Consider the following 14,060-nt stretch of genomic DNA (forward strand, 5'->3'; position numbering starts at 1 on the left):
CCGCCAGCCGCCAACCCCCCCCCCCTCTCCTCTATCCACTCTCTACCACCCCGAAAAAAACACAACGGGGATCCATACGTGCAGAGAGGGGTTACAAACAGGAGAGGAGATGGCGGGGGAGAAGCAGAGACGAATGAAGGAGAGATGAGAGAGGAGGTGAAGGAGTTGCAGACAGAGAAAGAAAACGTATTGAGAATCAGACAGATAAAGATGGAGACTGAGTGACTAAGTGCATAAAAAGGCCTCAAAAGAGAAAGAGAAGAAGAAACTTAAGAGCGGGAAGAGAAAAAAATAGTGAAAAAAAAATAGAGTCAGACGAAACACAACTTTGGAATTTGAAAAGAAAACAATGGAAGCAAACCCAGCTTCTGTCTGGTATGAGCTATAGAGGAGATGCCCAGTAAGATGGGCTCATCCACATTTTTAAATACCCTTGGTGTAGTTGTTGGCTGCATATAACATTAACCCCCTAAAAACAATTTTCCCTTTATCAGCATGCAAATGAGAATGAACACAATTCAAAGTTTGAACCAATATAATCACTCCATCTTGGGGTTAATTGAACTGAGTGGGGAAGTGGAAGTGAAAGTTCAGAAGAAGCAGCAGAGGTAAAATGTACAAAGCCCAAGTGGTTGGGGGTACTCAGGGCGAGCCAGCCATGCAAACACAGACACAGACCCGAATGTGCACACAGAGACGCCTCTTCCCCAACCCCTCCTCCCCTCCTTCATTTTTCCAGGCCTTGCTCTGACTGCGACTTGAGCCAGTTTCCACTCTGGTCTGGGGTGTGGTGCACGCTCCTGGGAGACTTCGACTGCAGGACCAGTTAGTCAAAACAAGGCCTGAGCGCTAGCCAGAGGGACAGAGAGAGGCAGAGATACATAGAGAGTGACAGAAAAAGATAGAGGGAGACGGAGTGGGAGAGAAAGAACCACTGAGTAGAAAGGGTAAGACAGACAGAGAAAGAGAGGAGAAGGATAGAACGGAGTCGTGGACTGTTTTTAACCTGGAGTCTGAGCCAAGGAGAGAGACCCAGACAGGGTAAACTTTTTATACCCGTAATACAGGTGCTTTAAAAGCCATCTGTGTGAGGAAGGAGCCATAAGAGGAGGAGAATGATGGCAAAGTACAGGAGTTAGACACAGTGAGGAGACAAGCAATGGGGCACTACAACAATGCTGCACACATAACCATACTCATGCATATGCAAGGGAAACAGTTATGTGCAGTATGAAGGACAGAATTACATCTCTCATTATTATTTTTTTTCTTAAAGGGGAGCAACTGAAATTGAAGGTTGTAAATCTAAGACAGCTTTTGCACATAATGGCGCACTTTGTTGTTGTGTTGCCACTTTGACGTGGCAGCAAAATAAATACATTCACAGAGGTGAATCATCATCTTTCCTCATTCACTGAGAAGCAGCGGAGAATATGAGTGTCATTGCTGCAAGTTACAAAATTCCAAAATTTCATAGCAGCGCCACAAACAGAGGCTAACAGTAAAAAAGGTACAAAGACTGATGAATGCTCGAGAAAACTATATTAAACATTAACACTAAGATAATACTACATACAATATGCATATGCTTTCCAACATGCACAACCAAAAGCAATGTAAATGCATGTTGTCACACTGCACTAAGACATCTACAAACCCACAAAGACACTGTCCACAGGCAAATAGAAGACACAGACTTCAGATACACAGTCACACACACACACACACACACACACACACCTACGCACGCACCTACGCACACACACCCTTTCATAGCTGCTGCATTCCGTGTTTTATATGCTCTCTTTTATTCATAACATTGCATTTTACACCACAGAGTCTGGAGCAGATTAAGGGTTGTCTCCTGCTGCATGCTCGTGCTTACTCTACCCCAAAGAGCCTGAATGGTATTTGACTGTTCTCTAAAGGCAATATGAAGTTGAACATCTGGCAATGCTGATCTGAGAAAATGTTGATAAAGTCTTCTCCTGCAACAAGACTTCTTTTATTGTTGAGTCACAAACTCACTTATTTATTTACTTCACATTTTTCTAACTTTTTTAACTCTTTGTATCAAAGTGACATTGTGTAATATTTAATGTGGTTGATACATTTTAGGGTGAATACAAACATTTCAGAGAAAAATTATTAATTTGAGACTGGGTGGGTGTCATTCTGATAATGCATTGTATTTCTTAATTCTTGAAAAGTTACCCTGTTTGAAACAGAGGCTTTTCTCAGATAAAAAATGCACATTGACTGGGATCACGGGACACAACTAGGCACAGTCACTGTTACAGGAGCCCATAATAGAAGCCACGTCTTGTGAAAGGGAAATGCTGTTGAAGGGAGTGACCCTCTAATCCTGCCAGTCCAAACACCTGGCACTGAGAACCAGGAAGACCGGGGTCGGGGGTGACAGAGCAGAATCTTATCTGGCCGGCCCATTGGCCTATTGGTATGGAAGCTGGGCGAGAACAAGTACACGGCCTGCTAGCGCTCAACACAGGGGCAGATAGAGAGAGGCCGAGGGCATTCTCGGACACTTATCAGACCTAGTGTTTCCTCTCCTTCTGCCTTGATAGGGGCCCTCATCCTGTGAGAGAGGCTATCACTGTTATTGCAGTCCTTTCTCCCATCTCTGGTGGTGACAACATATAGACGATGTAAAGGATGTGTAGCCTTTTTTTCCCTTTTTTTTTTTACAGATAGTGCAGTGCAGCCTTCGCCTAGTTCATGTTGTATCAGCACAAAATAATGTCTGTAGAGTGAAAAGGTATCCAGAGGAAAGAGACAATCATCCTGAGCTGCAGTGGGCGTTGGCTTTTGCAAGAATTTTACTAGTGAAACATTACATCTTTTGACTGCTGCATTTCAGATTTGCCAATGTTAACACTGATTCAATGAGCAAATGTATATTATATTATGTAAGATTGACAGTTATATTCTTTCAGTTAAGACACCAATCAGCTCACATGATACAAACACAACAACATGTCTTTTATGCCTGCAGCCATGCCTAAAACTCTCACTAACAAACACATGACAAGTCTCCAGATAAGGTTCTTCCTATTTGTTTCAGGTAGTGTGCCTCTTACGAAAGAAAGACAGAATAGTTCAAATAATATCAAGAAAATGCCTTTAATGTAATTTTTGAGTACTTTTGATTTTTGTTCAAAACATGTGGAATAACCTCAACTAATAAACTGATTTTTGTTCTTGCTGTGGTACATTCAATCTTTTTATCCTGCATCCACTGTACCACATGTTAGGATTGGACTACTGACTAATGTGTTTCATAAACAGTGAGAGTGACAGTAATCTCATAAACACAGTGTAACTACTAGAGATGGATTATGTAGTGCGAAATGTGTAAAAAGTGCAAAATGACAAGAAGTCCCTCCTACATATACTGTACGGATACGCTCCCTTTCCCTTTCTGCCATCCTGTCCACCCATAATTCACTTATACACACACACATAAACTCCTTTCCACTCCAGTCTGGTCTGAAGCAGCCAATCAGGATTCTTCTGCCATATTTGCAGTTCATATTGTTGCTTCAGCACCTGTCTCTGATGCCTGTCTCTTCAACAAATAACCTCATTCACATGTCTTATGTCTAGCTTCTTTCCCATAATCATCACATTCACCGTCTGTTGTCACTGCTGCTGCTGTAGATGGAACTCATCAACACACTGCTTTTGTCTTCTTGTTAATATGCCTCTATTCTGAGGTCACCCCTCTGAGCTACTATGTGTTGTCACAGCGTTCAGGTAGCGGTTCTGAATTGGCACAGCTTGGCTCATATTATTTTTAACGACACAAAAGATGCACCTGCACAGAGCTTTGTCAGTGACTGCATGTGCTTTGGATTTGTGTGAGAGGTCTGTATTCTCAAGTGTGTGTGCTCTTTGTGTGTCTATCTTGTTTGAAGCTGACCGGTACCGTGCTGTTTTTTTCTTTTTCTTCCATTCTTCTCTTTATCATTAGCTAGTCTGACAATCTCACCTTGCTTCCTTGATATGACAGCTACATCAACACACATGGATAAATATTAGGATAAAGCATAGAGAATTTAAAGGAAATGTGTCCCTACCTTCTTTGGCAGCCAGGCGTGGGGAAGGGTCTGTGTGAGATGGCGTATTGTAGGATAATGATGAGCTACCTGTAATAAAATGAGACAAAAGAGAGTATAGTAAGACAAAAAAAAAAGTCTATTCCACCAGTCCCATAATGCACGAAGACAAATTAATTACCTAATTTTCATTAATTATTACAGAGCACCCAGTGATTAACAGCACACAGTATGCATTATTAAACTTGTAAGATATTAGCATTTGTATTAGTGTTTGGTTTCGAATAAGAGATCTTATTCATATAACATAATAACAGATACAAATCTGTATATTAATCATGCTACATTGTCTGTAAGGGAAACTGTAACTCTAGTGTACCACTACCCTGAAGTCTGTGTGACAAAAAGTTCAGAAGGTGCAACAATAGCCAGCAGGTGGCAGTAAAAGGTTCAGCTTAATTACTGTGGAGCAGCACCATAGAGCCCTTTTCATTTCTCAAACTGTGTTCCTGTTTTGTCTTAAAAAATAATCTCGGATGGAAAATAATTCAAGACACATAAATCTAGTCCCAAATAAGAGCCAATCCAGCACACAGTCAGTCCTTTAAATGTAGGAAAAAACCCTGTTGCCTGTCAGCATTTTAACTGCAAACCCTACTCCTGAATAATAAAGTCAGAGAGGCAAGACTCTGCATATGGCTTCCTATTCATTTCACCTTATGGAGCAGAACTCTGCGCTGCATTCCTCCACTTACACAGGCACCCTGGGCGGCACCAAAATGCTCTCTTAATTTTAGCTGCCCCCAGGCATAAATCAGCGAGTGGAAAAACAGACCCAAAAATGCACAGAGAAAACACAAGAGCAGCTACTACACGGGGAGTGTTAAGATTTAGCACTGAGATGGCTACAGAAAGCTGCTGAGTAGGGAAGATACCTTTTCTGAATTTGGCGATCTGAAAAGGAACAAAAGACTGAAAAGCCCAAAGCAAAATAAAATTTTTGATGTGTTTTTCTTGAGATGCAGGATCCTTACCTAACTCGCTGAAGGGGCCCATGGTGGCAGACTAGGGGTCTGTTTTTTTAAGGGGTGGTTGGGGAGGGAGTGGGTGGGGTGGGGTGGGGTGCTCCACAAATGTATTCTAACCTCCCAACACCCCACCCCTCCCATTACTACCTACTCCACGGCACCCCCAAGGCTCTGGGTCTCGTTTAGAAACCTGGGGGCCTCAGAACAGGGGAGCCATTGTATGAGGCAGGGTCCCTGCACAGCAATCAAACGCAGCTCCCCGTACAAAAATAATTCCACACGCAGAGTGTAAGCGGACAGGGGCAAGCGAGCAACCAAAGCACCATCTTTGGAATGGGGGAGAAAGTGTAAGAGAAAGATGAACAGACGGACAGAAAAAGAGGGAGCGCAGGGAGGAGGAAAGGGGCTGTTAACCCTTTTCCTACTGTGTGCCACATATGTGGGCTGACCCAGACAGGCAAACAGGCAGCATTGCTGAGAAAACCTCAAAACCATCCCACAGAGAAATTCAGGACTGCTGTAAGAGAGAGAATGAGAGAGGGAGAGAGAGACACCACAGCTGACAGTTTGGTGGAAGGAGTCTTGGCTGTGCTGGCTATTTATTTGGACGACTTCTTCCTCTCTCAGAAAACAAACATGTCCCGGTAATCTGACAGCACAGTGGGAGGACTGGCCAGTGTTCGGCCTTTAAGACCCTCACTCTCTGTTTCCCTCACCAGTCACATCTGCTCGCAGTCTGCTAGATTACATAACATCCACAAACAATTTTCTTTTCTCTCCTTCCTATGACTGATGGCTCTTTCAAAAGGCCCTGTCCTCCAGTTTGGCATGCCCATAATATTGACAGAGATCTTTACAGGCTTGTTCGGCATTGTAATTGACCTCCATCGGGCCTCTGCTGTTTATTCTGTAGAGCTATATGATACCACTGCCTCAAACATGTGGTCTGAGCTTTGTCAACAAACTGAGGGTCCCAGTCACCTAGTTTTGGGCATCTTGCCACCTCAAGGGAGGCAAATAGACTCCAGCCAACAGTAAGTCATACTTTTAGCTCTATAGGATAAAGCTGCACTGAGTAGCCCCACAGACTATCTTCATACCAGCCGTACATAGCGCACGTGAGAAATTTCCAAAACGTCCTCCAAACCAAAAAAGATTATTTGCCCCTGCCTTCCAAAACAACCCATGTGAACGTTTTCTCAGCTGATGGACCCAAAAAAATAACAAAATAAGATTACTTGTTGCCAGTACTTAAAAAATCACTCATTGAAAAGGAATTCACATAACTTTATTTATCACGTTTAAATACAACATTTCCACAGACTGTGTCCTACTGTTCTAATCTTACGAGGTAGCTGGACAAGATCACGTGAGAAACCATCTTGCCAGGTTTCAAGCTATGTGCTTGTGTCTGAACACTGTGGATATGAGCCAATCAGCATCCTTTGAGGAACTACTGGCAGCGACAACATGAGCTACGGGTATAGTTTAATGCTAGGTATGTGTGTGACGATGCGTGGGAGAAATGACTATTTGCTCAAAGAACTAAAATAGCGGCTGCTAAAGAGGTTAGCGTAGATGCTGCTGGAATCAGTTATATCAGCACTGGAGAGTATTTCTTCATGAGAGGAGAGAAATGGAAAAGATGTTTCTGCTCTTGTCCCCACTGGCTTCGGTAAGAGTTTGACTTTGTTACATGGTTCGTTGGTTGAAGTTCACCTGTGATAGACAGCGATGGTTCATCCAATCACCTGCCAAAGATTTTTTAAAGTGCCTGCCCTTTTCCAGTTTCATAATGACAACTTGTTGCTTTTCAACAACAGCACAACAAACACTTTCCTCCTTTGCTGTATAAGCTGCCACATAACAGGCAAAAACAATTGTATTTCACTCATAAGGTTTACACTGAGAAGTCTACATGACCGAGCGCCAAAGTTACAAATGGTGCTATATCCAACCCTAAACAAAACCAGGTGATTCCTGAATGTAGGCTTACTGGTGTTTAATGTTAGCAGGCCAGTTATAAAGGCAAAACATTTAAATGAGACAATTCTGGAGTTACCCAGGATCACAATTCGCCTTCAGTTACCAAGCTATAATGACCCAGCCCCGTCTGTAAACTGAAAGGAGACCAAATCTTTCAATAAACTTCCCAGTAAGACAGCGAACAAACCTTATAAGGTTAGGGAAAGTACATTTGTTTTATTTAACACTAGAATGGCCAATGGCCAATTTGAATAATTCTTATTTTTCAAACCACACCATAGTTTTGACAGTATAAAGTCTAGCTCAAATTAATTGTAGCGGGTGGGGGTTAATTTAATGAGTCATGTCAGGCGCTCAACTCCCAGGATATATCAAATATCTATAGTAAATACTGTATGAAGTCATGTCTCCCCTAAAATGTTTTGTTAAAGACTTGCCTTAGTCTCGGGGCGTATTTCAGCAGCACAGACACTTCTGAATAATCATATAAATATTACATAAATATGATAGGAATGCTACAAACAACTGTGTGTCTATGATCTTCTTACTTTTCCGCAACGATATGTTTCTACTTCTTTCTTTGATCATGAAGGTGACACTACTCTATAGAGTATAGAGTATATGAGCTATAATATAAAATGTAGTATTTATAGTATATAGTTGAGATAATATTATAGATCCAAGAGGAAACTGACCATCAGACAGTCCTTCACTCAATGCACAGAGCAAGTCTAATGTCAGATTTTTCATTAATAATAGATCATCTCCACTTATCCATTTTGAAGGTTGTCCTATGACATATGATGCAGCTCTATTACTGTAGTAGACAAAAAGCATTGCCTATAGCAAAATATAATGGTCATCTTTGTGGGAAAAAAAGCAAAATAATTCCTGGTCTGTGACTGGGCATTAACTCACATATGGAATTCAAATGCACTACACACCCATCCCACCCCATGACCTCCACTTTACTTTCCGCCTTGCTGTGTAAAGGGCACTCTACTTCCTGCATTGGCACTGAACGTTGGCATTGGACATAAATCTCGGGGTGCGGAATTGTCCAATATGAACATAATTCCTAGGGACGTTGGGCTGGTACTTGGGTATTTAAGGCTGTCCTCACCAGAGAATGACATAATGGGTTGTTCGCAGAAGGACAGAACATGTGCGGAAGAAGAGTTATGTTGTTACAGCAACAAGACCTTTTTGTAAGGTTGTGGTGGAGGGATGGATCAACAAAGTATTGGAACATCCCATCCTCTACCTAATGTTGTTTTTCATTTGAGGACCATGATGGAAACCTTCCTAACCTTGACCAAATGGTTTAGAGGAATAACCTTAAAGGCCGTAGTATGCTCAAAAAATACCAAATGAAACAAGCTAACGATTCTTATTTTCAGGTGATAATACACTAATTAAAACATAGCTATGAATATTATATTAAATGTCCACCAACAGATCCTTCTAAATGTTACACATTGGACCTTTAACATTAAAAAACACCATTGACTGAAATCCAAGCTTTTGCAGAATTGCTGCATATCATATCTTTAACTGCCAATTGGGTTGAAAGTACAATTATAATGGACCTCTAAGTATCTTGCTTAAATTACAGCTGAACTCATCCCAGTGTTTACATGAATAGCAACTGCTTATTATCCACCTCCACTTATGCTAATGTGATATGTACATAAATTCCTGTAGTGCTAAGCGTCTGAACCCCAGCAGTCAAGTGAGCAGCCGCAAACTGCTCTGTAATGGTGGCTAACAGCAGACAGCTAACAGTAAAGGGCGCAGAGCCAGCCCGTTGAGCCCCTCTGCACCAGTGATAATCTGCCAATAGAAAGAACTAATGCAAGGGGAGCTCAATAAAAATGTTGTGAGGGGAGAAAGAGGAAAGAGAGAGAGAGAGCGAGAGAGAAGATGCTCTCCCCAAGACCCTCCTTTTTCCCCACCAGCCCTTCCCGAGCCCGAGATGTTTATGGCTGTATAAACATTTGATGGGCTCCGAGAATGTCCCCACACTCATGGAGCAAGCAGCAGCAGTGGCAGAAGCGCCGACTATCTCCCTCTCATCTCTTCCGTCTCTCCCTCTCGCCTCTCCCTCGCTCTCTGCTCCTCTTTCTCTCCTCCGAGTCTGACTCCCCTCCCCACCTGAAATGCCATCCATCCAGACACACAAGCAGCGGCGACAGCTGGGAAACAGAACTATTGCTATTCTCCAACGGCACTCAATCATGACCACCTCGGACCGCTTCCACACACTTCTGAAAAATAGTTCACCCCCCCCCCACAATTTTTTTTTTTCTATCTCACACTCGCTTTCTATAACTGTTTCTCTTGCTCACACCCCCCTGCCCTTGTCCTCAAATAACTACTGCAAAATCTATATCTCAAGGATGCATTTCTTCATCCAATTTCTACGATTATGTTTCTTTAGATGCACAGTAGCTTTGCTCTCAACTCTCTGTCTCGTTACTTTCCATCCTCACTCCCTCTCCCCAGTTTAATTTCTGCCTTTTTCCCTTTTCTCTTCTCACATCTCTGTGTGTCAGAGGATACAGCTTTTCGTTGTCTGAGGTTTTTTGCTCTGCTCTGCTTCCAGCACATGTGGTATCAAACCGACCTACATGGGTGCGATAAAGCAAACAGTCCGTGGTCCCTCCCTGACAGACTAATTTGAACAAATTCTCAAATTGCACCCCAAATTGAAAGCACATTGGGGTGCGGGCGGCCATCACTTATAAAAATCTGGATAAGTGACCAACAATGAGGCCAAAATAATGCATGGGCAACAACCCTTGTTACTGCGAGCAGCTGGGTAGCCAGACAGATGTTCAGATTGTGCCCGCGGTTGCACCAGTGTGGGTGTCTGAGCGATATTTCTGCGCATGACGTGGCAAGAATGTTTTGTTATGGTATGGCTGTAGGGTGGGGAAGTGTGTCCTTGCCCCGTGCTGAGTGTACATACAGGGCTTAATGACTATGAGGAATGTTAATCAGAGGTTCAATAAACAGAACTGAAGGCACACAGGATGCACACAGATGTGTATTAAATTATTGCAGTAAACCCTTGGACCATCCATTTTTTTTGAAGGAGGATGGGGGATAGCCTAATACAGGAGAGTTTGGGGGAAGACATCACATGATCACTAATACTTCCAGGGCTTGGCTCAGTCTATCCCTCCCTTTCTCTTTTTCTGTATTCTAGAAGCTCGGCCCAGCTCCAGCTCTCGTGAGTGAAGCCAGAGGTCTATTTTCTGGACGGGGTTACTTCTCGTCTATGATTGTGTTTGTTTGTGCTGCGGGGGGAAAAGAAAGAATGGCTTTAGTTTCCAAATCATCAGCCCTGCAGGGTCTGTATAAAGCCTCAGCCCTCCTCCTCTTCCTCCTCCTTCTCAGTATTCCTTAGACATTCATTTACTAACATGGTTCCTCCTGCCCTTAGGCTCCCAGTGTCAATAATACACACTGCTCGCTTCTCAGAGAGCTGCCCCAAAACAGGTCAGTCAGTCCAGGCACGGGACGGGAGCATTCATCTTTTTGATTGTCGGGAACGGATCCAAAGCAATTTCAACTGGCAAGTGAAAAGGATTCCCGAGACATCTCTTCTGTCTCCAAAAAACACAAGGTCTAAATCAAAAAAAGGGCAGCAATGGGCAGAGTCGTGGTGCAGCACGCCTAAGCCGTGGCTAAGTCCCGCAGCCAGTGGCCATAATGAAAACTGCTCTGCGGAGTGTGCCCAGTGGCGGTCAGACAGATCCACCCGCTGCAGCGCTGCACAATGAGGCTGTTATACTCATGACAAGCATCTCTCTCTGCCCAGACGCTGTGCATAGAGAAAACTGTTGACACCCACAAAATACAGTTCCCATTACATCACGCTGAGGCACATCGCATTTTTTTGGGAGTAATGTTAAATTTAGTTGAGCCATCAGTCACTCCACCCAACGTGGTGTCAGTTTATTCTGCAGCAGCAGCAGCAGCAGCAGCAGCAGAGGCAGCTCTCACTATTTTAAAGTACAGAATACAAATAATTCAAAGATGGTACAAACTGTTCTCAGTATGTCCAACAATCACATTACTCATGATCTGCTTATTTTTATAGTAAACAGTGGACATAGCTATTGTCTGAACTAGACATCACCGTGTATTCAAGCCAGCAGCCATGCCAGATGTTACATCTTACATTAGAAAGTAATTTGCATACTGCCTCAGAAAATTGGCTTTGTTTCCCCGCCGAAACATATGAAACAGGATTGCACCGAGGAGCTCTTCAAAGGTAAGAGGCTCAAATTTAGTTGCCTCCATTGCAAATTGCAGATCAACTTTCTTTGCTGTGCTGAACACATAGGCCTAGCGTGATTCCTGAGGCAATGCACCTGGGCTTCATCTTTCTGGACCATGTGGAATAAGGCGCTGCAAAGTCAAGTGGGGGATGTAGTTGATGGTTATCTTGAGAAGGGAAAGAAACCCTCTTGGTTTCCACAGCTCTGATAAATACTGGGTAGCCATTATGGAGAAATGAGTTTCCAGTAAAAGCCATTTCATTGTTTATTGATGGTAATGTGAGTATAGTGCGGTGACACAAAAAAGTGTCATGTTGTTTGCCTGGGTTTGGCATTTTTTCACTCTCACTTCTCATCCAAAAACAGAGAAAACTATATTAAAAGAGGCGTGTGTCTTGAAAGTTGAGTTTGACTTCCATTCTTTGGCCAAGATGAATGCCAGTGCAGACTTCAACTTAAGCACAAAAAGCAGGATGTACGGGGGAACACCAAGAGCGCAGTTCACTTCACAACGGTCCTTTTACTTTCCTTATGCTGTCAACAAATCTGAATATCTTCAGTATTCTGAACCTTTTTTTATTTTTCTGTTCTTTTTTTAAAATCCCAACAAATTTTACTGGAGTCCAATATTTCTTCCATTAACCCATTAACTGGTTATCTTACATTGATTATCTGTTTATTCTTATGCTTAAGTTGCACAAAGCGTACTTACTTTCCCTGAGGTAATTGAGATGAGAGAGAAGCACTTCGGCATTGTACATGGTGGTGAGCCGGAGGAAGTCGTCCTTGCCCATCTTGCAGAGCTCTTTGCCGTCTGTGTTCTGAAACATGGCCGTGTCAATCTCTAACAGGCCGTACTCCTTGATGGCCCACTCAAGCCACTGGCGCACATGGTCATGGGACCACAACGACGGGTCTGCAGGAAGACGGAAGAAGAAGAAACGAGGATGTTTAAATTTTAAAATTCAAATTCAATAAAATGTTCAATTTGTTGGCATGACATTTGACATGTTGCCAAAGCACAAAAAAAATAAAAAAGATAATGAAATAGATAAATGTAATGGCATAATAGATATAATATATAAGTAATCAAGTTATGATTCAATTAAATCAAGTTATTAAAAAAAAACAATAAAACAAATGGAGATGGTGACAGTAAGTATAATATATTGTATATTATAACTGTCTGCCTTTATATCTATGTGGCCATGGTTATCTCTTTTTTGTGGCAGGAAGCAACTCCATTACAGTTGTTTCTGGACGCACACCAGGGAAGACACAGTTGGGAGTTGTGTCTGACCAACAAAAAGGAAGAGGGCAAAATGAACAAATTGGAAACAGAATTCTGTATCAGTAGCAGACCTTGTTCGGATACCTGTAAATATAGTCTTATTTTAACCACATGGACAGGGTTTGCCTGAGTGGGATGACTCATATTAGGTTTCAGGTGAATAATCTTTTACAGAATAGTATTCTCTACTCTAAATTATGTCTCTACTCTGAAATCCCTTCCTGTGATTGTTCAAACGTTTCAGTATGTTTTCCATTGTCCCACATGGAAACAAAGTGAACTAAAACTAAGAGATTTTTGAAAGTACTACTTGACCCTAGTCTGGTATACTGCACATCCAAACTTACCACTAACGGTTTAGGAGTGGCCTCTATGTGGAGCTCCTATTAGATTAATAGATGAGTGGCTGTTTGCATCAGTTTAGCTCTGACACTTGAATAGCCTTTAAAATGGAAAATTTACCAAGGCACCATTCGATTTTAATTAAGTGAATCACATGTGCTCATTTTTGGGAAAATAGTGTCATTCTCTTTGGCACTCTGGCTTAAGCAAAACAACATAATCAACTTATGCATTAAAATTACTTTTCTAAAGGCTATAACCCTGAAACTGCACTTGTTACTTCCTAAACTGTATTATTTCACACGCTGAAAGTACAAATTCGTGAGACCAGTGAAGAAATATAAAGGTCTGGCAGACAAACAGACATCTCCACCTGCACAAATTCTGCCATGCTCCCATGAGTGACATAAAACACTGCAACAATGCTTTACCCCATGAACCAACTAAATAGAAATGGGACTCATAAAACATTTACAGCATTGGCAAAATTCTGCCAAAACAGAAGAGTGATTCTCTTTGTAATCCAAGCAGCAACCCAGAAAAAAAACACCTAGAACAATTCGCACCTGTGTAAATATCCAGTGAATAAACAAATTCATTTCATTTTAAGAACACACACATATTCAACCATATCCATCTCATGTCAGATTATATGCAGCTTTAAGCTAGTTTTACCTGCAGGTACAATGACTCTCCGCTCATTGGTGGTCATGTTGGGGGGAGGGGCATTCTTCTCATCCATGTAGTTTCCATAGTTCATCTGTGATGTGTCGTTACCCCCCACCAGCTTATTACATTTACCCACACTGCAGTCCACTGGAGACTCCCTGCTACACAAATACACACACACAAGAAAGTTGCAAAAATATTATCAGCAGACAAATTGGGTGTTGTTGGTTTTTCTTTTCCCGTCATTGACTTTGGCATGAAATATTTAAGTCCTACACTGGCCAGGGCCAAGTATATCGAAGTTTAGAAGCCAAAAGTGAAGGTTAGTTGTGGTAAAGAAATGACCTGTTGAATGACTAAATAAGATAAGATAAGATAA

The 14,060-nt window shown here is 42.2% G+C and overlaps 1 protein-coding gene across 7 annotated transcripts in view; it reads right to left on the reverse strand.

Moving 5' to 3' along the window:
* Nucleotides 1–14,060, reverse strand: part of fli1 (Fli-1 proto-oncogene, ETS transcription factor) — a 33,111-nt gene that overhangs the window by 7,224 nt on the left and 11,827 nt on the right. For 4 of the 7 annotated variants that reach the window (XM_035679836.1, XM_035679834.1, XM_035679838.1 and 1 more), the window contains 3 exons: nucleotides 13,688–13,842; nucleotides 12,092–12,295; nucleotides 4,098–4,166 (listed from right to left, as the gene is read on the reverse strand). In XM_035679836.1, the coding sequence (XP_035535729.1) occupies nucleotides 4,098–4,166; nucleotides 12,092–12,295; nucleotides 13,688–13,842 (428 nt within the window). The remainder of the gene's footprint in view (nucleotides 1–4,097; nucleotides 4,167–12,091; nucleotides 12,296–13,687; nucleotides 13,843–14,060) is intronic. The other 3 variants (XM_035679835.1, XM_035679837.1, XM_035679839.1) reach the window with 1 other exon arrangement.

This window comes from Morone saxatilis, unplaced genomic scaffold (assembly GCF_004916995.1).
Source record: "Morone saxatilis isolate NCDOM2014 unplaced genomic scaffold, NCSU_SB_2.0 Contig8, whole genome shotgun sequence".
NCBI classification, from domain to species: Eukaryota; Metazoa; Chordata; class Actinopteri; family Moronidae; genus Morone; species Morone saxatilis.